The sequence below is a fragment of the Nelumbo lutea genome, chromosome 8 (assembly GCF_056320005.1).
Source record: "Nelumbo lutea isolate HS-2025 chromosome 8, American lotus-T2T, whole genome shotgun sequence".
Lineage (NCBI taxonomy): Eukaryota > Viridiplantae > Streptophyta > Magnoliopsida > Proteales > Nelumbonaceae > Nelumbo > Nelumbo lutea.
Window position 1 is genome coordinate 5,591,685 of NC_142691.1, and position 26,257 is coordinate 5,617,941.

The window sequence follows — 26,257 nt, forward strand, 5'->3', positions numbered from 1 at the left end:
GCACCTTTTACTTTGGGTTGAGGCACTTAGCCTCCTCCAACTTTTTATTTATGACATAGACCCTCTTGAAATTTTAGATTCAACAACACTTCATTCACTCTGTTGGGAATATCTCCCATGAATAACAACATACAAGTATGACAGATGCTCTTGATGTGTGGTTGAGATGTATTGTAAAGAATAGATCTGAAATCCTTTTTGGCATCATAGATTGTCTCTTTAATAAATTAACTCTCTGTCTATTCGGTTAAAGGCAAGAGAAAAAGTTGGAATCCGAAAGTTCAGTGGTTATTTGTCAAAAGTTAGGGGGGGGCAAGGTTCTAAATATTGATACGTCCGATATGCTGGTAGGGGCGTATCAGGCAGTATTGATTCTTTTCTTCTTTATTTTTATTTTACTTTTTTTAAAACCAGTTTAGGGGACCGGTTTAAGGCTCCTCCACCCCTTGAACTGGTCAGAACTCTGATACCTCCTCTGTAGGGGCGTATTGTCCTGATGTGATACATATCTGTCCAGTCGATACGTGTTGACACTTTGAACCTTGGGGGGTGGAGGTTATTTATTTCAAGTGTAAGGATCTCGTGAGTATTTTTATTTAATTTTGTTGGTTTTTTATTTTTTATGTACGATATATAAAGGTGTTAACTGTCTAATTAGTGCCTTTGAAAAAAATTGCCTAGATAAGGTCTTCTAGTGGAGACTTTGGGATCCAATCCCGCCTGTGCACCTTGGTTGGGTTCTGGAATTGGGGGATAAGCTACCCCGTTGACCCGTTGTGTAGCCATTTGGAGAAAAGAAGAAAAAATTGTTTTTTTTTTGGAAGGGAATAGTCGTTCCCAACTTATGTTACCATCGAATGGATGAGTTAGGTGATGAGTCCCACATTTCCGTCTGATATATGCTCTATACTCCATAGACCATAGAGGAGGCTAGAGCTTCAACTTGGAATTTGGAACTTAGGATGGTCAAACAAAATCACATCTTGTAATATGGAGTTCGGCTTCACTCAAAAGTCAGGGCAAAGCTTGTTCGAGCACCCTTTACTGCCTTGCATTGAGAATATCTCCATACTTGTGCCGATCTCCTTGTATAAGAACAACCGTGATCCTTGCTCACCGATTTGTTGTGAGAGGGTGGCCCACCGGTTGCATGAATTCCATGATCCTTGCTCAGTTGCTCGGGTCTGTCATCAAATGAATATTCAAAATGAAATCAAACCCAAAGCCCAAAAGGAGCGGAGGAGGACGGGTCGGGTCGGGGTTGCCATTTTGCCAAAGCCACTCTCTCTCTATGTCCAGTCTATGGTATGGTCTATGGACTATGTCTGTGGTTAATTTTTACCGCTAATGTGAAACAAATTTGATAAGGAGCTAAGCTTAGAAGGTTAACACCATGTCTATTAACTGACTTCGCATATCTCAAGTTTCCATCAGAGGAGAGAGACTCCGGAACACACTAAAGAGGACAGGCTCTATTTTTCCCCAACTCTCATCGGTTTCTCCTCTCTCTCTCTCTCTCTCTCTCTCTCTCTCTGGTTCGCTGTTTGTGTTTCCCATACACAATGGGTAGCTCCATTTGGATCGCCACCCTCTTCCTCGCCCATCTCCTCATCATACCTTCTGCGTATTCGTTTTATCTCCCAGGTGTAGCGCCTCGCGATTTCTCAAAGGTATGCTCTCTGATTACATATTACCCACTTAAAGCTAACTGATTTGTGTTGTGCTTTCCAGATCTTTGATTGATTACTGCCTGTTCACTTTCTTGCTTGCTTCCCATGTTTGATGGTCTGTTTTAACCCTTCCGTTCATTGGGTATGTGGGTCTATGCTTCTGTTGGTTTTGGATCTAGGGTTTTGCGTTTTAATAACTGGGTTTCGATGTCTGTCACTTCTGGTCTCGTTTCTGGATCTGGAATTTTTGATGTTGCGTTCTTTTTCTTTCTTTAATGGATTTTTTAACCGAATGGTGAAGAAATGGAATAGACAGGTAGATCTTTGACTGGATCTGAGTGTACCGATCCTGTAGCAGATTTCAACTTAAGGGGCTTAAGCTTGCATTTTTTTTAAACAATTGGATCTTATACTTTAGAGCTTCTTTCATGAAACGATGAATTAGCTTCGATTAAGTCGTCTTTGGAATTTGGTTGTTATTATGGAACCATTCAGTTGTTTTCTGGCATTTTAACCTGCGCTGAGTTGCCTTCTTGATAATCACATTACTACTACTTCTCTGTCTTCGGTGTATTCCATAAACGAGTGTTCCTTGGTATCTTAGTTCCATGCCAGATGGAACCTTAAATTATTTGGCATACTTATCATGGTGCAAATTTTTGTTACAATTAATGGTCCTTTTTATGATCATATAAAAGAAAACGTCTTCATACAGCAGATTTCTGGAATTCAGAGAGTATAACCTACTCCACTTCATGCAATGATCATAAACATTCAAAATTTGATTAGTAAAATTGGCAATTCAAAATGTCATTTTCCCTCATTGGGCGGGCTAAATTGTTTATTTGCATTAATGAGAAGACAAAAGGGTATACATGAATGTACGTACAAGATGCACATAATATGTAGTTGAAGCCCAATCCTCAAGAAATAGTTAGTAATGGCTTTCACTGTACAGTGGGATCCTCCTCATTCCTGTGAGCACTATGGCATTCAGCTCTTTTGAAATTCAAGTTAGGGTGGTTGGGCATGGCTTCAGGTTTTTCTAATCTTGTTAAGGTAATGAACTAATTTCTATGTACCAGAATAAACCTTACTAGCGCATCTGGTGACATCAGATGCAATCTAAATTCTCAAATATCAATGGCAATGGATGGTACAATCCTTTAGCGATCCTTGGAATGGTCAGCAATGCCGGAAATTTAGCTTTAACTGCATTGGCATTTCATATCTGTCCATTGACGGACTAGATAGGGGACCTATTTGAATCTATAAATACTCCTCCAATCACATCTGGTTAGGATTTCCAAGGGAGCTAGCATTGGAATGGTCAACAATGCCGGAACTTTAGCTTTAACTGCATTGGCATCTCATATCTGTCCATTGACGGACTAGATAGGGGACCTATTTGAATATATAAATACTCCAACCACATCTGGTTAGGATTTCCAACGGAGCTAGCATTGGAATATGGAGTAATATAATCACCTGAGGTTGGCAGAGGGGGTTCTTTAGTGTCTATCTGAGTAATCTAATCATCTTATTTTTGTTTTGTTAACATATTTGGTTGGCAAGATTTTATAATTTTAGTGACTTGGTTTCTACTCTAGTAGGATCTGATTTCTTGCTATGGAAAAGCAAGAAATTGATTTGCAAAATGCACAAACTTTGGTTTCAGCATTTTTTTTTAATGCTTATGCTATTTTGTTTGTTGGGACAATGCAGCATGAAATTACTCATTTACAAAATAGAAATTTAAACTCATGCAAGTATAGTTTGTTCTTTTTTTTTATTTAAAAGATGTAGCTTGTTCTTGTTTGAATTAATTTATAATCAGTTAATAATCTTGGTTTAATCCTTCTTCTGCACAGGGTGATCCCCTTCAAGTTAAAGTGAACAAGCTGTCATCGACAAAAACACAACTTCCTTATGATTACTATTTTCTGAAGTATTGTAAGCCTAAAAAGATTATGAATAGCGCAGAAAATTTGGGAGAGGTTCTTCGTGGTGATCGCATTGAGAATTCTATTTATACGGTAAAGCCTTTTAATTTTTTCCCTTTCTTTGCTGTCTTATCTTCACTCTGAAAAGTCATTAATTCTATTTGCACCTGACAATAGGAAAGGAATTTTGCCTTAGAATGTATACCTTTTTGCTTTTAAGCTCTAACATTTTCTTGTGGGTCTGTACATATCTTGTATGCTCCAGTTCAAAATGAGAGAGGAGTCATCCTGTAAAGTAGCCTGTCGAGTAAAGCTTGATGCTGCTGCCGCAAAGAATTTTAAGGAGAAAATTAATGATGAATATCGAGTGAACATGTTAGTTTACCAAGTTTGAGCCCTATCTTTTACCTCTTAAGTTGTAATTATATTTGATAATTGTAGTACTTGAGTTCATTTGCTGAAGTTCATAATACAATATGGTCCTATTTGCTCCTATCTATAAAAAAAGAGGTCCTATTGCTCCTCTTTTCTTTCTTGGTAGTATGACCTCAATATATTGATGTCCATCCATGTTTTACTCGTCTGATATTTCCCTGATGGATGAGCAGGATTTTGGATAACCTTCCTGTTGCAGTTCTCCGACAAAGGAGAGATGGGACTCAAGCTACAGCTTATGAACATGGATTTCGTGTTGGGTTCAAGGGAAGCTATGCTGGTGTAAGTTGCACTTGGTGTTTCTCCATGCATAGTGCTAGTGTTTCTGTTTTAGTTGACATTGCTAATATGCTTTTGCAGAGCAAAGATGAGAAACATTTTATAAATAACCACCTGAGCTTCAGAGTCATGTATCACAAGGACCCTGAAACTGGTTTAGCACGCATTGTTGGATTTGAGGTTACACCCAACAGGTGCTGTTTTGTTTTTCTGACATTAAATCACCTATTATTAATTTTGTTTTTTGGCAATATTTATCGTTAATTGTGAATTTATGATCACTGTAGCTGCTTTGTTACGGATAATATTTGATGTTTCTGGGTTGTGTGTCTTCCTCATTGATATCTTTTGACATGGTGGCAGCTCCCAGGAAAAGAAATGCTGCTTGTGGTTGTGGGTTAGATTAAACATGTAGTTTAACTTGTCTGTGAAAATTTTGTATGGAAGAAAGTGCAAATTCTTTGATCATCAATCAAGGCCCTATCAATTATGGAGTTGCTTGTTTTGAAACAATCCCGTGTTTTTTTTTTTGATAGATGAAAACATTCCATGTTATTCATAAAATTTTATTCACACATAAAGATTAAAGACCCTTTCTAAATATATTGTTGATTGGTGATAAGTATCTTTTGTTAAAATATTTATAAAAAATTGTTGTTATATTTTTTCAATAAATAATTGTATTGGTGTATAAATCTATCAACTGTCGAGGGTTTAATTGACAGGTCATAAGGGGGAAGGGCCACATTATATTGTTATAGAGATAGGGAAGGGCCAAGTTATTATAGGAAATTAGTATCTTTGTTTTTCTAGATTGAATCTTATATCCATGTTTCTGTCATTTATTTACATAACAATTTATAGCTTTGTATTACCTCTCTTAACTTAATAGATATCTATTTTCTAGTTGACTCCCAGGAGGCAACTTGCATTGAAATTTGATAAGACAAAAAACTGGGTCTCATCTAGATGCTGTGACTATAATGTTGGCTGATTTAAGTTGGTTCTCTCTCTCATGTCTTTCTGTTGAGGGTTTATCAACTGTTCCTATCATTGATGTGCTTTCATTCTTAATGAGAAATTAAACGTGTTATTTCTTTATCACAGATTTGTGAAGTAAATATTATAAGCTACAACACTGCATTAGCAATCCAATCAAGTCTCTGCTTTGAAACCCTTTTCATTTGAATTTTTTGTGCTATTGATTCTTAAATTTTATTTCTGGAGCAGTGGAACTAGGTGTACATGCCACAGCCTGATTACCTTAATTGGTTCATCTGGTCCTCCTTGCCATTTGATTGGTGTTCAGCATGTCAATGTCTTGAAATCAACACAGGACACAATGACAGATAATTTATATTGTTTCTGATAATACAATCTTGCTCTACCTTTTTCAAAAAAAGATAGATAATTATAAATTATGTAAATAATTTAAAATATTTTTAGACATACACTAATAAAAATATATTTATAGACATATTCTCTTGAAACTTTTGCTAAGAGTACCAACTGCCAGATTAATGTAAATTATTTATCTTGTGGATCCATGTCATTCATTTTGTCTCCTGACTTTTTTCTCCTGCAAACAGTATTAATCATGAGTACAAGGAGTGGGATGAGAAGAATCCCCAGCTCTTAACATGCAACCCAGGTACCAAATTGATTCAAGGCAGTACTGTCCCACAGGAGGTTGATGTGGACAAAGAGATTGTATTCACATATGATGTTTCTTTTAAGGTACCTCTCTTTCTCTCCACCCCCTCTCTGAAGACCATTTATTCAGTTTCTTACATGGTTTGGTCTTTCTGCAGCCTAGTGATGTTAAATGGGCTTCTCGTTGGGACACCTACCTACTCATGAATGATGATCAGATACACTGGTTCTCCATAATAAACTCTCTGATGATTGTCCTCTTTCTATCTGGCATGGTGGCCATGATTATGATGAGAACTCTGTATAGAGATATTGCCAACTACAATCAGTTGGAGACACAGGATGAAGCACAAGAAGAAACAGGATGGAAACTTGTCCATGGAGATGCTTTCAGGCCTCCAATTAATTTCAGCTTACTCTGTGTTTACGTTGGGACAGGGGTTCAAATCTTTTGGATGACACTTGTTACAATGATGTTTGCATTGTTAGGTTTCCTATCACCTTCGAACCGAGGGGGTCTGATGACTGCTATGGTTCTCTTGTGGGTTTTCATGGGTTTATTTGGGGGCTACTCTTCAGCTCGTTTGTATAAGATGTTCAAAGGCACGGAGTGGAAAAGAAACACCTTGAAAACTGCCTTCATGTTCCCTGCTATACTTTTCTCCATCTTCTTTGTGCTGAATGCCTTAATCTGGGGGGAGCAGTCTTCAGGAGCAGTGCCATTTGGAACCATGTTTGCTCTTGTTTTCTTGTGGTTTGGCATATCAGTGCCATTGGTTTTCGTGGGTAGTTACTTGGGTTTCAAAAAGCAAGTTGCTGAGGATCCTGTGAAGACAAACAAGATTCCGAGGCAGATACCAGAGCAGGCATGGTACATGAAACCTGTCTTCTCTATACTCATTGGAGGCATACTTCCCTTTGGGGCTGTCTTTATTGAACTCTTCTTCATCTTGACATCCATATGGTTGAACCAGTTCTACTACATCTTTGGGTTTCTCTTCATTGTCTTCATTATCCTTATCATCACTTGTGCTGAGATCACGGTTGTGCTTTGCTACTTCCAGTTGTGCAGCGAAGATTACCATTGGTGGTGGAGGGCTTATCTGACTGCTGGATCTTCTGCCCTCTACCTCTTCCTCTACTCGATCTTCTACTTCTTCACTAAATTGGAAATAACAAAGCTGGTGTCAGGCATCCTTTACTTTGGGTATATGTTAATTGTGTCATATGCATTCTTTATTTTGACTGGCACAATTGGTTTCTATGCATGTCTCTGGTTTGTCCGGAAGATCTACTCCTCCGTTAAGATCGACTGAGGTGAGGAAGGACTCAGACAGGTGAGCATGAATAAGCAACTGAATATAAGGACCGGATGAAGGTCAGATCTAACAGAGGACAAAGGAAAATCTGCCCATTCTCAGTATTTGCATTACAAGATTACCCCCATGAGTATGGGAAGTACTTTCCCAATCTCTCCAAAGCAGTCGATTTGCAGAAGGTAGTGCCTAGGTCTTTGGTTGTATTTTTTATTTTTATTTTTTTCCTTCTATATACTTGCTTTACATCTTTTTGCTATGAGAAGTGAAGTGTATGTTCGATAGCTTCCGAACAGGAAGGTTACACAACTAATCGTCTTATGGACACTGTTATTTTAAGAATGGATCATATTTGGGTAAATCATGAATGTAATCGCCTACTACGGATTATCCTCTGGCATGTCATTTTCTGTTCTTTTTCCTGCCTTTTTTTTATTTATTTTTGTTACATTTTCTTGTTAGTGATAGCCTACACTTAACCGATCGGTTGGTTTGTAAATTGGGAGGAAATTTTTATTGGGAAAATTCCTAATCCTGTACTTTGTGCCTAGTGCCACTTTGGTCCCTGAAACTTTAAAATGCGACAATTCAGTACTCGAAGTTTCAAAATGTGACAATCTAGTGCCTGCCATTAATCAGCAGTTAACATGTCATTATGTGACATTTGAAAAGGATACAAATACCCTTTGAGTGTCATTTAATTTTCTTTATCAACCATATAAACATTGACGGAAAATTAACAGTCTCAAATCCTTGCTTCTTCTATTCAAGAAAATTGAAGTTACGTTTAAGTGGGTATTCTAGTGATCCCGGCTTTCTTGAATAGAAGAGGCAATGATTTGGGACTATTAGTTTTATTTTGGTCAATATTTGGATAGTTGATAAAGAAAATTAGATGATACTTGAAATGTCTTTTTAAAATATTGCTTAATGGCTGATTTAGTTAGCAGAAGGTGCTGGATTGTCACATTTTGAAAGATCAGGTGTTGAATTGTCACATTTTAAAGTTTGGGGATCAAAATGACACTAGACCCAAAGTAACATGGTACCATGTGTTTTGTATTTGCCAAATTGGCTGATTAAGTGTTAGTTAACAGAAGGTACTGGATTGTCACATTTTGAAAAATCAGGTGTTGAATTGTCACATTTTAAAGTTTGGGGATCAAAGTGATACTAGACCCAAAGTAACATGGTACTATTTGTTTTATGTTTGCCAAATTATCTCCCATCCAAATCTTGAGTCAACTCTTCAATTCACTACAGGTCCAGTCGTCTAGGCTAGCTGATTGATGATTGTTGTTGGTCCTGCTTGGGGTGTTATTATGTGTGTTCAATTAAATCCTACTCTTGACTCAGCAGATTGGAATTTGGATAAAATCAAATGTTCATTTAGGCTAGAGGAATGATTCACCGGTATGCATTGTTCCGAGTTCGGGGCAGCAATGTGTTGTGGTCAGCAGATCCGGAATCCATTGTTCCATGGCAGCCATTTATTCCACTGATTGTCGTCAGTCTTCAGACAAAAATCAGCAGCTGGGTCATTTATATTCCTCGTCCTACATGACACACCACAAACTTTAGCTCCTCCCCGTGCCAATTTCTATTTTTCTAAGAACATGCCATCTTCTTCTATAATTTTGATGGTAGCATTCTAGTCGAGTCCCAAAAGACAATTCTGACCAAGTTATGGTTTTACGGCAATTAAAGTCAGGTGGGGGTAGGGGTGGAAATTTTTGACTCAATTTGTTGAATCCGCCCAATCCACCCGGTATCTAACCCACTCAACCCACTCATTTACTTGACAGGTTGTGTGATCAACCGATCACCTAATCCACCCATTTAGGGTAGGTTGGATTGTGGATAATCATTGGTGATGAAGGCAGATTTGGCCCTCTAGTGGAAATGTGACACGTGGCACATCGTGACAACTAGGCAAATACCCAGCAAACAAACTTACGAAGTTGGTGACCCACTTGGGCACTGGTCTGGCCGGCCTAGCGTGACTTGCGTGCGGCCTGTGCGACCTGGCCGACCTGGATCGGCCTAGCACATGATCCGACCAAGTCGCCTATAAGACGCCCACCGATAAACTCGGCGGCCTACATACCCCATGAGCTCGGTAGCTCACCAGGGAGCTCGCCAAAGAGCCAGGCAGCTCGACAGAGATCGCCACAAACAGTTTGGTAGAGTTCGGCACAGGCAGCTCGCCATGGGGAGTTCGCCCCCAGGCAGTTCGCCACTAGACAACTCGCTATAGGCAACTCGCCACTTGTAGAGAAGTTCGGTACAAGAGTAGTTTGGCGTATCACAGGAAGATCTCCTGCCTGACAACCTGGCCTAGACACAGACCCGCCGACTGACAGAGGCGCTGACCTGACAACCTAGCCCAGACACCAACCCGTTGACTGACGCAGGCGCCGCCCTGACTACCCGGCCTAGGCGCCGACCTGGTCGCCTGACACAAGCGCCAGCTTGACGACCTCGAGGAGTTCACCACCGTACCCCGGTTCTAACAGGATGTGACGAGTCTTACCGTTTGGAGGCTTTTCACCCACCTAACCCGCGAGGACTCCGGTATATAAAGACCTCACCCCCAAAGGGGAGGGGGATGAAAAAAGGGAAGTAATCCCTGCTGTCTAGCTCTCTCGTTTCTCCAATATTATCTTCAAAGCTCTCTACAATCAGAGTGCTAACTTAAGCGTCGGAGAGCCCCCGCCGGGAAAATACCCCCGGGACCTCTACTTAAGTTCTCGTAGGTCCCTCAGCTCCCGTTGCCTACAAAGAGGAGGAAAAGATGGAGTCTAATAGGTCCCTCAGCTCCCATTGCCTACAAAGGAAAGAAGATCACCTCATGCTGAGGGCAGTCAGATTGCGTCGCACCAGGGAGCTCCACCATTCTCTAAGTCACCGGCCACCTTGTAGTGAGTTCGCCACCAGGTAGCTCTCCGCCAGGCAGTTCGCCACCGAGCAGTTCGCCACCAGGGAGCTCGCCGCCAAGCAGTTCGCCACCAGGCAATTCGCCACCAGGGAGCTCGCCGCCAAGCAGTTCGCCACCAGGCAATTCACCACCAGGCAGTTCGCCACCAGACAGTTCACCACCGGGCAGTTTGCCACTAGGCAGTTCGCCCCTAGGCAGTTCTCCACCAAGCAGTTCGCTAGTGGGCAGTTCACCACCAAGTAGCTCATCACTAAGGCATGCCACCACCGGGTCAAATGACGAGGTACTTAGCCAAAAAATTTTACATCACAAAACATTGGTACGTGGCCGAAAACGGTTACATCAATTGGATTAACCATTATAGACAAGTATTAATTCTTAGCCTTTTTTTTTAAATTTTCTTCATTTGAATTAAATAATTTATAATTAATGCATTAATTTTCTATTAATAATTGATTAAATTTAGTTTTGTCTTGAATCAATACACTTCACCCTACATAAATCCAAATCAAGTTGACTCGAGTCTAGGCCAGTTCAATGCAGTCTGACGTGATCCAGCACATATTGATATGGGTTGACGCGAATCTGAAATAGACCTTGGGTGGGATGGTTTGGTGCCACTTGCTCTGTCCAATTCGGGTCGTCCAGTCCAACCAATATTCACACTCCGACCTGACCCGACCCGGTACAAGTTGATCCAGCTCAACCTGAATCGGAAGCGGTTTTGGGCAGGATGATTTGGCTTTCGTGTGCTTTGCCTGATCTAGACCGCCCATCCGACCAATGTCCACACGGCGGACCCTAATTTGGACCAACCCGATTTAGCTACATTGACCCGATTTGGATCAACCGGTCCGGTCCCGAACTCGTGCACAAACCTGATATGGTCCGGCCCAAGTCAATCCACCATTGATTGAACCGGTCCGGTCCGGTCCGGACCAGACATAGTCAATGGCTTAACTGTTGTGTAAAAATAACATGCATGTGATGTGATTTAAACCTTCACCACTTATGTAAATAATAACTACAATAAACTCCAAGCTACAACCAATTTATTTGTTAAGAGAGAGAGAATTTGTTTTTTAAGATAATAAATATAAGATTAATGGGTTTGGGTGGGTTGAATTGGTTTAAAGCAAGTTTGGGTTGAATCCAACCCATTTAATTTTATATAACTAGGTCATTAATGATTGACGAATTAGATGATTTGGATTAAAACTCAATCCAAACCAAACCTAACCCAACCCGCCCAATTACCACCCCTAGGTGGGGGTTGAATACTTGGCTCTGCTGATGGGATCCAAAGAATCAATCTATTATCCCATGAATAATATAGTTTGGAATCGGCACAACATTCCTCCAAGTGGCATAAAAAGCTATAGGCTATGGCCTATAGCTCGTGGTGGGGGATGGGGATCTTCCTTTTTTTCTCCGTTAACCCGCCTTCTGTTACCTTCACATGAGCGACATGTTACAACACGAATGGAAGACAGAGACTGATTATTCTCTCTCGGTGGAAGGTTTTGAACAGGGTAAAAATTTCATAAATAGTTGCTTGAAGAAAAAACTTCTATGAGATTTTGAACAGGGTAAAACTTCTATGAGATTTCAGAGATCTTCAAAGACAATCAAAGCCTCATAGTTGCTTGGTCTAATTAATACCGTATAATAAAGCTATGTGATTTTAGAGACGTCAATGGCATCCAAAGTCTCCACGCTCAATTATTAAGGTATATGAGCATATTTTGAGTGAGCCATAATAACCATTTTTTGTGAGAACTAGGAATACTCTCTATATGTTTTATTCTGTTCGTCTTGCTGGGAGGAAGATTTTGACCAATAGAGAGGGACCAACTTCTTAATTGGTAGATAAATAATTGGAGAAATAAATACCTGAGCAGTAAAGGATTTCAAGAATGTTGGAAGAGAAGTGTTTTAATAGATTGTATGTTCTTTCTGTTCATCGGATGGAAGACATGAACTGGTTGTTTTCTCTCTTTGAGCTTTTGGATGTGGGCAGAAGGTTTTGGAGAAGGTAAAATTTCATAGACTTTTAGGGTGGGGATTAAAAGACAAATGCTTTTTTTTTTGTATTTTTGTTTGAAAAAAGAAAACAGGAGTATTAACCCACCTCCCGTTACTTTTACACGTCTCCCCAAAAGAGCAACATATTACAACACGGATGGAAATTCAGTTTGCGTTCAAACATGTGGACGCGACCAGCTGACAAGACGTTGACGAGGCACTCCTTGTTACCTCATTAGAACAGGTCACTTCAGGTATCTCGGGCATCTCGGCTAGGACCGAGTAGCTCGCCATGGCCCGACCTGCTAATGCGACATGTAGCAGACTTTTAGAAGCAAGCCAACTATCTTCGAGTTCTTTGGGATCATGCCGCATGATTTTAGGACTAATCCATATCCCGCCTGGATCGGACGGACTCGATAAGTTTTATCGGCTATCATGAAGTCCACTTTCTAGTACGGGACAAACTCCTAACAGCAAGGGCCGTGGATCTCGGAGGTGTTTCATGAGTTCCACGGCAGCTCACCTATATAAGGGCATCTACCCCAGTGACACAAGGTATGCACGATTTATTGCTCACTAGCCTACTTGCTATCAATGTTTTAGCTCGTACACATTGAGTACTAACTTAAGCAGTGAAGCGACCACATCGGATAAATCACCCCGGGTCCTCTGATCCTTATTTCCTTGCAGTTCGACCGACTAGCTAAACAACTAACATCCGAATTGCCTTTCAATTAGGAGCATCCAGATCGTGCACCATAAGATCTCATTTGCGTATGTCTTTATGTGCCTTTGGACGGAGATTTTAAAGGAAGAATTATCAGCCTCACCATGGGTCTAAGATGATGCTTCGTCATTTTTGAACTCTTTGTTTTGAACTTGTGATTAGAAATTATCCCCTTATCTTTCGGGTTCAGGCTCTGTTTGGAATAGGGCAGAATTGCTGTGATAACTCAATAGGCTGGGTTTTAGGGCTGCAAGCAGTATCCCATTTCTCTGAATTCAAATTTGAATTAAATCCAATTAAGGGTGATTCAAATTCAACTGTTTGTAATTGGATTGAATATTGAAGCCGTTTGCAGCATTATCGGGTCAGGTTAGTTAGTCGTTGTTCTTTGTTTCATATGAGGTGCGGGCTCAAACACCATAAGGGCAGACTTTCTGCCCTGTCAAATGCGAATGCCAATGGGCCCTATATAATATATAATCCTGAATAGTGCTATGGTTGTTCATGGGTTGGGTTGGGTCTGTTATTGCTGTTTTTCCAATCAATCTGATTTGGTCAGGTTGTCTGAAAATGAAATCGAAATCGACCTTAAGTCAAAACCAACTTAGTTGGTTTGGGTCAGTTTGAGTGTTTGAGTTGATGGACTAAGGGAGTAAGGGCAGACTAAGTTAGAAGTTACCAAGAAAAGGGAATATTAGAAAAAGAAGACTAAAATTTGGAATTTTTAAGAAGGTTTCTAATCTAAGTAAAAATGACAATTGTAATTACCTATTTGGTGTAAAGGACCTTAGAGAATAGGATCATTTCTTTAAACCTTCCAAAAAAATGCAAGAAGCTATTAATGGCATTCCTAAAGAGAAGAATAGAAAGTAGAAACTATAAGTAACTATAAATAACTAAAAAGTAGAAACTAAGTCGGCCCGAAACCGACCAATGCTAAAGAAAACCCGGCCAACTTGGGTTGGGTCAGACCGGGTTGGTCAGTTTGGTCAGTTTGGGTCTTCTTATGAACATCCCTAATAAGTGCTAACCAACTCTATCGATGAAAGCTAGAAAAGAGGGAGAAATTCCACAAATTTCCAAATTCTCGGTCTGAGTTTATTTTCCAAGTAAGAGGTGAGTTGACTGACTGTGACTGAGGTCCTTCTTTCTAGCCTAAATTTCCTACTCACTTTTCCTACCTATTCTCTACTCGCTGTAAATTGCACCCACACATCTCTCAATTCGAGCCCAGATTTCCTATAAACTTTTCCTACCCACCGTAAATCAGAGCCACACATCTCTTAATTCATAATAAAGATGTGTGGCTCCAATTCAAGGCGGGTAGAGAGTGGGTAGGAAAAGTGAATAGGAAATCCTGACCGCCTTTTTTTAGTCTTTGATAATTGAGCAGCTAGATATTCCATGGGAGTTAAACCATTTAAATTCTACTGAATTTGAGATGAAAGTAGAGTTCATTTTGAAATTCATCTTCCCGGGCTCTAACACACTGTATCGCATAATCAATAAGGCACACCATGTTGAGTCCGGATCTCCTATCCTCACAAACTCTACCCACGTTTATTGCAGTCACATAGAGAACATCTCATCCTCTGCATAGTATCATGCAGGGGGAGATGCTCACAATTCACGGGAATAATATGGTCTGGGTAGACGTGGACAGAGTTCTTGTGGGCAAGAGATCTAGAATCCACCACATCATGCCACTTTCACAATCAGACCCGTTAGCCCATCCATGATTTCCTATTCTCATACCCACAGGCCACAGTTTGCAAAGGAAGTAGAGGATCGTGCTTCGTGCCTTTTCTATAACATAAACGTTTTTGTTTTCATTTGTTTTTAGAATTGCTACATCAGTATAGAAAAAAAGAAAAAAAAAATAAAAATATATTTTTAAACTTTGTTTTGTTTTCAAAAGGAAAAAATAAGTTGGTTTTGAACCAACGAAACATTAGTTTTTAAAACAAAAATATTTTTCTAGTATAAAAATTATATGATGTATGGAAACTGAAGTTGAACAGTCAAGGTTCAATAATATAGTGTTGGTTTCAGTTTTGAAAACAAAATCAATATAGAACCAAAAACATGTTTTTTGCAAATTTCTTTTGAGAAACAATCTATTTTAAAATGAGATGAATTTTATTTATTTTTGAAACCCGCAACAATAAGAACAATTCACCTTGCAGAACACATTATCGTTTTCTTGATGTAGTCATGTAGTGGGTCGTGTTCTGCCCCGCTGGATCTTGGAATGAGTCAAAACTGTCTGGTCACCGGTCACTACTCACTACTCACCAGAGACCAGAGAGCAGTGGAGAGGACGGAGCCATCACAACACACCACACCAGACCGGACCATTAGCATCACATGTTAATGCACTTCCATCTGCCATAGTGCCATCAACCCTCCTTTCCACATTCCCCAATTTTAATCATATCCCGTCGGCAGGATTTTGGTCTCATCTGCTTCAATCAACGTCCACGAGTCACGGATAAGCCTCGACTTGCATCAAGCACCGTCAGATACCATTTATCTGATCCATGATTTGACTTTTGAGCCGTACTGCCTGTAGATCAGTCCAAAAGTGGGGCCGTTGACATCCCGATTTCGTGCAACATCTTCCTTCTTCCTAGTGTATCGTGTCCCAATCACGCACATACAAGACAAGAGTCCATACCATTCGTCGTGTTCGCAGTACAGCATAGTTCAGTGATCCCGTAAAGCTGAATCCTTTGGTTCCAGATGCATCACGTAGAGTAGTACCATAGAGCGTGAAGGATGAGATAAATTTCAAGTTTCAGACTTTCAGTTATGCATTTATGCTATGCCGAGTAGTGATCCTAACAAACTTTCTCTCTCACACACCTTCACAGTTCGCAGTTCACCTAATATCTGAGGAGGCTCTCTCCCAAAGTCCCAACTCCCAACTCCCGAGTCCCAATCTCCATCCATCCTATCCAGATCGATCCGGTGTTCTCAGTCTAAGGCAATGAAATGATGATAAGGATGCACAGCACAAACATCAACATGGTTGTCAGATTTGGATCACGACGTCAATCAGTAAGACTGGGGGGGCTCCACACGTGTTCGACTCTAGTTGATCGTAGGTGTGAGATGGGCCCCGCTCTCGTACTACTGGTTAATCCCATGTGACGGTCAACAACCAGTCTACGCCTGCCTCGTCTCCATCAGTTGTCGCCGCCAAGCCAACAGTTACTTCTTGATCTCTCTTCTCTCTCTCTCTCTCCCCCCTGTCCCTTTTGTCCGTACCGGAGAAGAACATTCCGTACAGCCACGTCGACTTACTGGACTTGCCACGTAGACACCCCGTGATCGGCGTTGGAGATACGAATTGCCAGTGAGTTGCTACCGCCTTTTCTACCTCTCTCTGAATTGACTTTATTATCCTCCGTTGTATAATCAAATATCTAGAGAAACTACGGATTTGAAAAGTAAAGGACAAAGCAAAAGTCTATAAATGAGAGAGAAGCTTCAAGGGATCCTCAAGCAATTACAATAGACCCAGAGAAAGCCGAGCTAATGAATAGAGGAGGGAGGGCACGACACAACTAACAAGTTGAGGAGAATTTAGCTAAAAGAGTAATAGAGAGAAGCATGAAAATAAATACTTGAAATCTGTGACTGTAATTCCATGGCAGCCTAGGAATGAAGTACATGAAAGCCTGAAACTATCATGGATTAAGCATTTCACCATCGGATTCAGACCTCACCCTAACCTAGGTAAGAGGGATAGCGTTCTAAACTTCTAATAGTAATAGGGTTGGCCGCCTGCTTGGCCTGCACAACACCTATTTTTTTGTTTTGACTACAGAGTGTTAGCTAGCCAGCCCATAATTGAAATCGAGTAGGGCATAAAGGGCATTCTAGTAAATAGAGTAGAGGGAAAAGGCGTTTCTCGAGGCGGGGTTTATTTCCAGAAACAGCCTACCGACATTACGTCTGTACTCTTCGCTGTTGGGCCGCAGTTACTATACAATTCCCGTCTTTTCTGCCACTATGACAGAACAATATCTGCCACGTCATTAACCTCAACTCTTTGTCCTACGTGGCTCTATCCTCCTGCCATGCTGGCTATTCTCCTTCATCTCCCTATAAATACCATTCCCCTCGTTTGTTCCTCGATGTGAATGCGCTCTCTCTCTCTCTCTCTCTCTCTCTCTCTCTTCTCTTCTCTTCTCTTCTCTTCTCTGGTTGTGGCTCATCAGCTTCTCTTTCCGTTCATCATGAAGAAGAGTGCAAAGCGTCTTGAGTCTGATGAACCTCCGACAATGGTTACCGAGAAGCGACCAAAATCTCCGGTGTTATGTGACGACGACGACGAGGAGCTCTTGGATGGTCTTTCCATTGGAGAGGAGATGGTTGCAGAGGTGATGAAGTCGTTGGAGGAGGAGCTAAGCTGTCCTACAGGTATCAACCCACCGTCCTCCTACGTAACGATCAATGGTAACGAAGAGACGTGCGGACCTTCATTCTCGGACTCGGCATCGAGTGTGATGGCGGATGTTGACATGAGAGGTATTGGCATTTTGAATCTGATGGCAAGCACTAGGGAGTTCTCGGCAAGCTTTCCGTTGATGGAGAATGGACGGTGGGCTCTCGAAGAAGAGAGCGAGTATCACTACCCGGAAGTTGAGGTGGTTTCCGGCGATGGAAGCAACGGCTGTGATAGTGGGGAGAGTGATGATGAGTGGTTGGCTCGGATCCTCAGCTGGGCCCCTCCTGAAATTTTCGAGGTATAGCTAGGGAGTAAGGGAAAACAAGGGGTGGGTCTTTCTAGGGTTTTGAGTTCTGGTTGTGTGAAGCTTTTCTATACTGTCTATAGAGAAAAAGAAAGTAGAAGAGAGGAGCTGTAAGCCTGTAACTTTTTTGTCTTTCTTTGGGACCGTGTCTATCTAGTTTTTTTTTTTTTTTTGAAAGTAAACAGAAAAGACACAGTGATAGTGTAATACAGTGATTCTCTTTCTTTTGTCCTCTGGACTCTATAGCTTTTTGTTTTCTTTTATCGTTTTCTTCTCTCTCTCTGTGTCTGAGATATATAGTCATAGAGAGCGCCATAAATTGTTTGGAAGTTTCGAAATTTGGGTTTAACACACGCGTATAGATGGACGCCGGCTTCTTATCGAGAGAGAGAGAGAGTTGTCTCTTGCGATCTTGTCTGGAACTGATACAACGAGAAACAGTGTGTAATTGAAAAAGAAAGGGTATTTGGCTGCTTTTGCGGTGTGGACTTTATTCTGTCATCTTTTGCCCGAAGGCTTCACGTATCTTACTTGAAACGGAGGCATCACCGCGTGAGTTTACATTACACTTGCTCTTATCTCTTATTTAAATATTGCATACACAACAAAACCTGCATTGCTGGAAAGTAGAAATTGTGTTTCCCTATGTATCCAATGTTTCTTTCGTCAATTATCTCCCCAAAAAAAGTTTCTTTTGTTATTTTCCCATTATTTGGAAATCAGAATAAGTAGTTTAAGTACTAATGACTTGTAATTATTAATTTATGGAAATTGATTTTCTGTCCTTATTTTTCATTGGTGGTAGCAGACTAGCAGGAGTGCTCTTCAGTCTTCAAACGAGTTCATCATTGGTTACCAATGGAGGAAATAGCTCAGGATATCAAGTTCATGTTCCAGCCTTCTGAGCCAGTGCACAGAAAACAGATAGTATGGAAACTCGGGGAAATTTTCTGTCGGTTGAGCTTCTTATTATGTGGCTAAGTTGTCCAAGGACCGACCAAACTCTTGGATCCACAACTAGTAATGGCCCCATTGAAACAAGCGTCTGGTTCTGTTCAGCTATTTGGGCTTTCTTTGGAACTTGGAAACAAAGCCTGCCATTGCCATGAAACCATTGAACATGCTTTGCTGTACCACTGTGATCAAGCAAAATAACTAAAACCTTAGCCCAATGAGTGAGCTGGCTGGATACAGGGCTATTCATGAGGACACCAATGTTGATCCAAGTTATTGAAGGAGATACAGGGCATCCAATTGAGATTGTAGAAGGAATGAAGGAATCATTCATTAGGGGTGTTGGAATACAGTATTGAACTGTGTTTTTGTTTTGAAAAAGCAAAAACAATTTGTTTTTTTTTCAAAAAGCAATTCATGTTTTTGAGGCAATCAAAATGACAACTTTTAAAACAAAAACCAAAGTTGGAATACAGTATTGCATGATTCATGAAGATGATGAGATGTATCGTATGATTTAAAACAAAAACATGTTTTTCAGATCAGAAGCTCAACAATATGTTTTTGGTTTTAGTTTTAGAAACAGAAAATACATTTATAGCAAATAACATGTTTTTCATGTTTTGTTGTAATAAACAATTTGTTTTCAAAACCAGATGATTACTCTTAACAAGAAAAACAATTCACATTGAAGAACACTTTAACACCCCCCTAAATCTATCTTTGCAGGTTATGGTGCTTAGATCAAAGGAAACCATGGGCACTTTGTGGCTAGGAAACTAAAGCTCAAAAAGTGCTTCTTTTGTGTTTATTTGTGGAGAACAATCTGGCTTATTTGCTTGCTAGCAGGGAATGGGGTGGTTGTGGAGAATGGATTGATAATCAGCTTCCATGGAGAGTTATCACTACCCAAGGTAGCTCTGGTTGTAATGACTGAAAGTCTAAACATTGCACCAAAATGAAAAAAATAATCTAAAATGGATTCCATGGTTGGCCAAAAATAAAAGAGAGTAGATGGTGCTATGAACATTCATAAGATTGGTTTCGGATCGAAGTTTGGCCATTTAGAGAAGCTGGGCCTAATATCCTGCTTACATGTTTATCTCCATGTCACCCTCTATGCACACTGGGTTGCCCATTTTGAAAGTGACTCTGTTGGACCTCCATAACTTTGGAGCTTTCAGAACAGCTTATAAGGGTTCCATGTACTCTTTTCATGTCAAATTTCAGCCTAGACCACTAGTTAACTGCCAGGTGGCTTGTAAGAATCATCTTCACCCATGGATTTCATCATTTCAGCAAAAAAAGGCTATTTAATAATTTTAATAGACTACCATCGTGGCTACAGTGCAAAGCAAACTAATCTTGTGGGTAAGAAGGAAAATGAGAACGAAATTATAAATTTTCTGTTGATCATTAATTCATGTCTAAATTAGAGTGTTTCCCTCAGCTGAATGGTTTGAATATGCTACATTAGCCGTTAGCCCTCCTTTGACAGAGCCCTTCAGTCTTCAGATATTTCTACTGCAATGTAAATTTTCTGTTCCTAAGTCACTGTACGCCTAGTCAGCACTCCCCACCAAGAGAATGCATCTTGACCATCCGGTCCATGCCACGTCTGCTGACAGCCTGACCTGTACATGGGGCAGGTTTGGGTAGAGCATTTATTAAATTTTGAATTAACACGGCCCAAGGGCCTGGGCTGGGCCCAATGCTGTATAAAATCTTCGAGTTGAATTATATTGTTTTTTAGTGGATAAATCATCATAATCATCATCTATATGAATCCATTGCAAAATTATGAATAAAGTAATCAAATAATAAAATTTCTGAGATTAACAGTAACCAACCCAACTTCAGCTTCAGCCACTTATCAACCCATTTTCTTATTAATAATGTTCTTTGCCTGTTTTACAACTCTTTTCGTTCTTCATTGTTGTTTTAGTTTCAGGTGAATCAATGTTGGTTTGCCAAACAAAACAAAACTCCATATGAATAAAAAGGAATCTATTAATCAATCATATATATATATATATATATATATATATATTTATGTGTATAGAAAAAACAATAGGGTCAATTATTAGAACACCCCTATAGTTTCACGGATTTACTTAAACCTATCCATAGTTTTTATGTTATTAAAATACTCATATAATTTGCAACCTATTTACTTATTGAACATTTCATTAAAAAGTGTTTGTTTTTCCATCTGAAAATAGTAAAATGATTACTTAAACTGAGTGGAAATTGTTCAAGAGCATGGGTCATGATTGTAAATTCCAAAAGTATCCCTAACTCTTCATAAAGAAAACTGAAAAATGACCAAATAAAATCAAATGGAGTGGTTGCTCGTGTCTTATTAGGGGCAAAAATGATATTTTCATTTTTATAATTAAATTTATTCAAATGGACACTAAGGTCAAAACTGTCATACTTCATTGTCATCCAAATGAAGATGGATTAAGTAATTAATTGCAAACTAAGGGGTTATTTTAGTAAAACACAAACTATAGGATATGTTTGAATAAATGGATGAAACTACAGGAGTTGTTTTAGTAAATGACCCAAAACAAAAATGAGTAATTTTTCGTCCAACATATTTTTTTCTACTGTCCTTTCTGTCAATCAGATTCCTTTGTTTCCTCTTCTATCCTCAATTTCCTCACTTTTTTTTCTCAAGAATTCCTTATACTCTTTTATTTTAAGTTTGATTCTTTTTAACACTAACTTGCTTCGACTATCCTATTGGGCTTGGGCTGCAGAGAGTTCAACCATTAACCCTGTATGGCCCAGATCATCATGAGCTGAAACTTTGCTAACAGAAGTACGACGTAGTCATTCAGGAGAATAAGTTTGGGCCCTTATTGGGCCGGCGTCGCATTTGCAGCACATCTCTCTCTCTCTCTCTCTCTCTCTCATGTTGGCATTTGGATTATTAGTGGCTTTTTGACTTTTCCTTTCTCATAAAATCCATTTTGGGTGATCAGAAGCCGTTTTTCATTATCCTTTGAAGCCAAGAACTGTAAACGATAACAAGAGCAAACAAGACAATAAAACACACCACTGCATCTTCTCTGCACTCGGAATTTGTCATTTTTTTTTTCTTTTTTTGTTCCCAATAATATAACAAGACACTATGAATTTAAAATTTAAAACCGGTGTTTAAAGTTTAAAAGACTGAGTGTCAGAATTGGAGCATGGATATTGGGGAATGAAGAGTGGAGACCCGAACTTCATTTTCAGAGATGCCGGATTCATGTAGCAGAATATAACAAGATATTCTATGAAGTTGAAACAAGGCTTTAGTTGAGAGTTGAGGGTTCTAATTATTTTCTTATAAATATTATTAGTATCAATGTGCTATGATCAGATCAACCAGACCCACATAGTGAGTGTTTGCCTGTTTAGTATGGTTTCTTGTTTTTCTTTCAGCCATTACATTTATGGTGGGGTAACAGAATATAAAGCCCATTGGGCATTGGAACACCCCATGTATAACATTCATTGGTTGCCTAGATCCCTTTGGCCTTTGCTCGACGGGAAGGTTGTCTCCTCTCTCCTGTGGATCGAGCTGGGCCATGCTCAAAATCAAGTAAATTATAAGGCAACCATAGCTTTTCTTGGGTTTGCTCCAAATCCTATTCCGGTTGAGATATGAGCCAGCCAGCCTTGTCTGTGAAGAGGGTTACTGAACCAATTTCAGCCCTGGTTTGGCAACAGCTTTAAAGCATCGACCCACCTCAATCCAAGCCCACTTGTATTGCTAGATGTTCATCAGCAAATTAAGTTGTAAAAAGCTAAAAAGTTGCATTGTTACAAGAGTTGTCTTGTCAACGGAGTTTGCAAATTGAAATCTCTTGTTAAGATTGTAACTTCAGATCTCATGCTTAATAAGTACCCAAAAAAAAAAAAAAGATTGAACTCAGAACTTCTCTTCCGTCCACAACTGCAAATCCATGCAGGCAAATGAAGAATGCCACCAAAGTCAGACCAGATGATGCCATGATGGGGTCATGCATGTTTTTAAGTCTGGACATTCCAAACTTTGAGCTTCCCAGTTTGCTAATTGCTATCCATCCAAGCCAAGCCACAGGTAAGATGAACAGAAGCTGCTATAAGCATAAAGAAAAAGTTCTGTGGCTCAAGAACCAAATCGATTCGAATCCCGACCTAAATCCTTTACCCCCCCCCCCCCCCCCTCCCTATAGACCTCTAACTCCGGCCACTAAAGTTAAACTAAATCATAACAATTCAATTGTGAAGAGGCAGTCAAAACTCAAACTGAAAAGCCGGTATAGCCACTGACACATGAACAATTGTGAAGATATAATTTTGAAGCACAACTTTGGAAGGAAAGGATGACGCAAGAGACCTCTTTGATCCTTTGAAAAGTTGTGCAGTGATAAGGATCTCTCTTTTCCCATTATTTTCATACTCAGTTGATCCAATCAACCATCAAAGGTCCAAAGCAAAACACAGTAAAGAAAGGGGGAATAACATTTACCTTCTAAGGCGCTTCTAGCTATACAGATTGTGATGTGACCTATTCCCAGTGAAGAAAGCCACAGGAGCTAAAGAAAATTTCCTCGAGAGACGATATGGAGAGACTGCTAGAATTTAGAAACTTAGGATTTGACGAATTTCCCCATAATGGCTATGGTACTGTGAACTACTCATCTATTATTGTATTAGTATTACTAAATTCTGTGTTAAAACTCCAAGCAATTAATGGCTGGTTCTGTAATTCAGGGTCCTGCTTTCCCTATCTAGTTCCTACAACTACAATAATGGCGTGGTTGGTGGGCTCTCTATCCTTAATAATGGGGTACCCCCTTCAGTCCTCCACTATTGTTCTTACTCCAGAGAGCACCAGCACCTTACTTGAGAGTAACTCTCTAGCTGGGTACGTAGTTCAATTTTAACTATTTCTCAGAGTCTCAGGACTTCAATTATTGTCATGACTGTCTAATGAATCTTTTTTGAATTTTGTATCGTGGTTTTAAACTTTTAGCTAAGGAAGAAACTGTACATATCTGCACGGCCTTTGATGAAGATCTTGGTATCAGCCATTCAGCCCAGCCAAAAAGAGATGCAGTTCTGTTCTGGGTATTACAAATACAATATCATATACTCAAAGGACACTTTATGTATAGGAATAAAGGATGTGAGGTAGGCCGGAAATTATTTACACTTGGTTTTTTTCGAGCCGGGTTAGTTGGGGTTTGCTTTAGTTTGTCAAACCGCGTTTTTTTTTTTTTTTTTTTTTATATTTTTACAAGCTAAATGCTGTTCCAGACTTCCAGTTAATAAACCGGTAACAGGTGACCCCTTGGTCCCCTTCCCCTATTATGTCTATAAACGGCAACGGGCAGGTTTGGGGCAGGGCACCCTTTCTCAAGACAAGAGAATCCTCAAATTTTTTCTGTTCTAAGGTGAATACTTAAAAATAGATCAAATATTTTAGGGGTATTTTAGAAATGATATTATATAGAAATTGGATTATGGGATCTTAAAATTTTAGCAATTTGAGGAAAATTTAGAGGAATATTGAAAATTACAAATTAATAATAAACTTAGAGGTATTTTAAAAATTTATCATCGGATTCAAAGAATTATATGCAAACCCTATCCCGATATGGGACAAAAATATTTTTCCCCATCCCCACCTCTTCTAGCCTAAGATGAGTTCAGATCTCCTACCCACAATAACCTTACCTATGCCTACCCACCCCTCATTACAAACATCTCCCAAGTTGGCATGTTACCATTCATGGGGAGATGATCCCATAGATGTATTTGGTTGTAATACAAACACAAATATGTACTTCCAATAAGTACTCTCTTTCCGGTTTAAAAATGCAAAGTATAACCCGTTTTTGTAGCCTTAAATTTTTGGTCAAATACATCAATTATTAGAGTACAAATTTGATGTACTTCTCAGATGTCAGAAAAAACATTTCTCACATCTTAATCATTACGTTTTTGTATGGCAGCCAAATGCTTAAAAATGCAAACCGAGATACACAATTACCCTGGTTCAAAGTTTGTACCGCAAACAAACGCAGCCCAATATACGAATGTAGTGTCGTGGGTAGGATTCTAGTGGGAAGGAGATATGAATTGGTCTAAGATCAGGGGAAACTGTTTGAATTGAAAAAATACAAAAAAGCTTTCCCTAATCATGTGACGTATAAAGCTCACTCGGCTTAACACACTTGAAAGCGGATCATTTAGTACCGTACCGCAGCCTGAGGAATAGCGACAGCAAATGTTTACGGTGACGGCTTTTTGACCGAATATTCTGTTGTCCCTCTTTTAAACCCAAGATGAGGAATCAAGCGACGCCAAAAGCGTCATAAATGAGACGAGATATGTTTATAGATAGCCCAATCCCATCAACCTTTTCTTTTGCACATCTAACGGGTCACTACCGGACCATCCTTCTGTCCCTTTTAATTCTCTACTTGTCCACTTCTTACCCTTCTCTACCTTTGTAAATTAAAAATGCAATATTTGTTGTTAAATATACAGATTGGATCTGTTCATGGGCTGGGTTTTAAGTTCGGCTTTATACTATTTCATAATCGGGTTTTGGGCCGGGCCCATTCAATTTATTCAATCCTATATAATTTGATACAAGGCTTAAATGATTAGTATTGTTATATCAAGTTCAGTTCTGAATTGGTACAGACAGATACTGCTTGCAGCTTTTGACACAGTGTAATTTGATACAACGTGTATTGCTTTTGGATAGGATTCTGACCCAACCTTCATAATTTAGATACGTGGTTCTTTTTATTTTAATTTAGATAATGGCATTTTTTGAGAAGTTGATGTTAAAGTTCATAACCCATTATCATCACTTAAATGGTTTTATCATTTTCTAAGAAGTTAGACATGTGGCAATTTCTGAAAAAATCTTGTTAAAGTCCACAACCCACTACCAAGTTATAATTCCCCACAATTCAGACACAGGACATACTCATTTTCTTGAAAAGCTAGACATGTGGCATTTTTTGAGAAATTGTTGTTAAAGCCCCACAACCTACTATTACCATTTTCAATCCATTCCTAAAAAAAATACAGAAAATACAAAAGTGGTTATCCACAACCACTTCTCCCTACATTCTATTAATTTAAGTTAGTCATACACTCTACGTATCATAACAAAAAGAAAACTATCAATATTCTAATAATTATTGAAAAACTATTTTTTGAAATAAATATTTCTTAAAATTTCAATAAATATTTAAAATATTAATAAATATAAATTTAACATTATTGATTCCATAGTGTAAAGTTAACATTACTGATTCCCCGTACTTACTACAAGGTCATCCACTAGAATAGACATTATGCTTGTAAACGATACTATTTACAATGTAAATTATTATTATTATTTTTTTTGAATTCTGAAAATAAAACAAAATCAGCTGGTTAGAAAATAATTTGGTTTTTAAAATAACCATATAAAAGAACATGTTGTTGGCTATATGTTATTTATCCCCCTTTGAAACTGAAATATAAAACATGTTTTTAAACTCCTATTTT

At 39.3% G+C, this 26,257-nt stretch overlaps 1 protein-coding gene and 1 long non-coding RNA gene across 2 annotated transcripts; both read left to right on the plus strand.

Moving 5' to 3' along the window:
* The first annotated feature begins 1,123 nt into the window (after nucleotides 1-1,123).
* LOC148842348 (transmembrane 9 superfamily member 7-like) lies at nucleotides 1,124-7,696 on the plus strand. The gene is made up of 7 exons (XM_088958467.1): nucleotides 1,124-1,670; nucleotides 3,542-3,706; nucleotides 3,879-3,988; nucleotides 4,222-4,330; nucleotides 4,409-4,521; nucleotides 5,917-6,064; nucleotides 6,139-7,696. The coding sequence occupies exons 1-7, from the start codon at nucleotides 1,563-1,565 to the stop codon at nucleotides 7,294-7,296; spliced, it is 1,911 nt and encodes a 636-aa protein (XP_088814593.1). The 5' UTR covers nucleotides 1,124-1,562; the 3' UTR covers nucleotides 7,297-7,696.
* Nucleotides 7,697-16,525: 8,829 nt separating this feature from the next.
* Nucleotides 16,526-20,066, plus strand: LOC148842349 (uncharacterized). Its single transcript, XR_016103024.1, has 2 exons — nucleotides 16,526-18,301; nucleotides 18,558-20,066. It is a non-coding gene; the product is annotated as an uncharacterized LOC148842349 (long non-coding RNA).
* The last annotated feature ends 6,191 nt before the right edge of the window (nucleotides 20,067-26,257 follow it).

Coding starts and splice junctions, on each gene's coding strand:
- LOC148842348 (XM_088958467.1), top strand. CDS start 1,563: ATGGGTAGCTCCATTTGGATCGCCACCCTCTTCCTCGCCCATCTCCTC. Junction 3,707..3,878: donor TTGAGAATTCTATTTATACG/GTAAAGCCTTTT, acceptor TGTATGCTCCAG/TTCAAAATGAGAGAGGAGTC. Junction 6,065..6,138: donor CATATGATGTTTCTTTTAAG/GTACCTCTCTTT, acceptor GTCTTTCTGCAG/CCTAGTGATGTTAAATGGGC.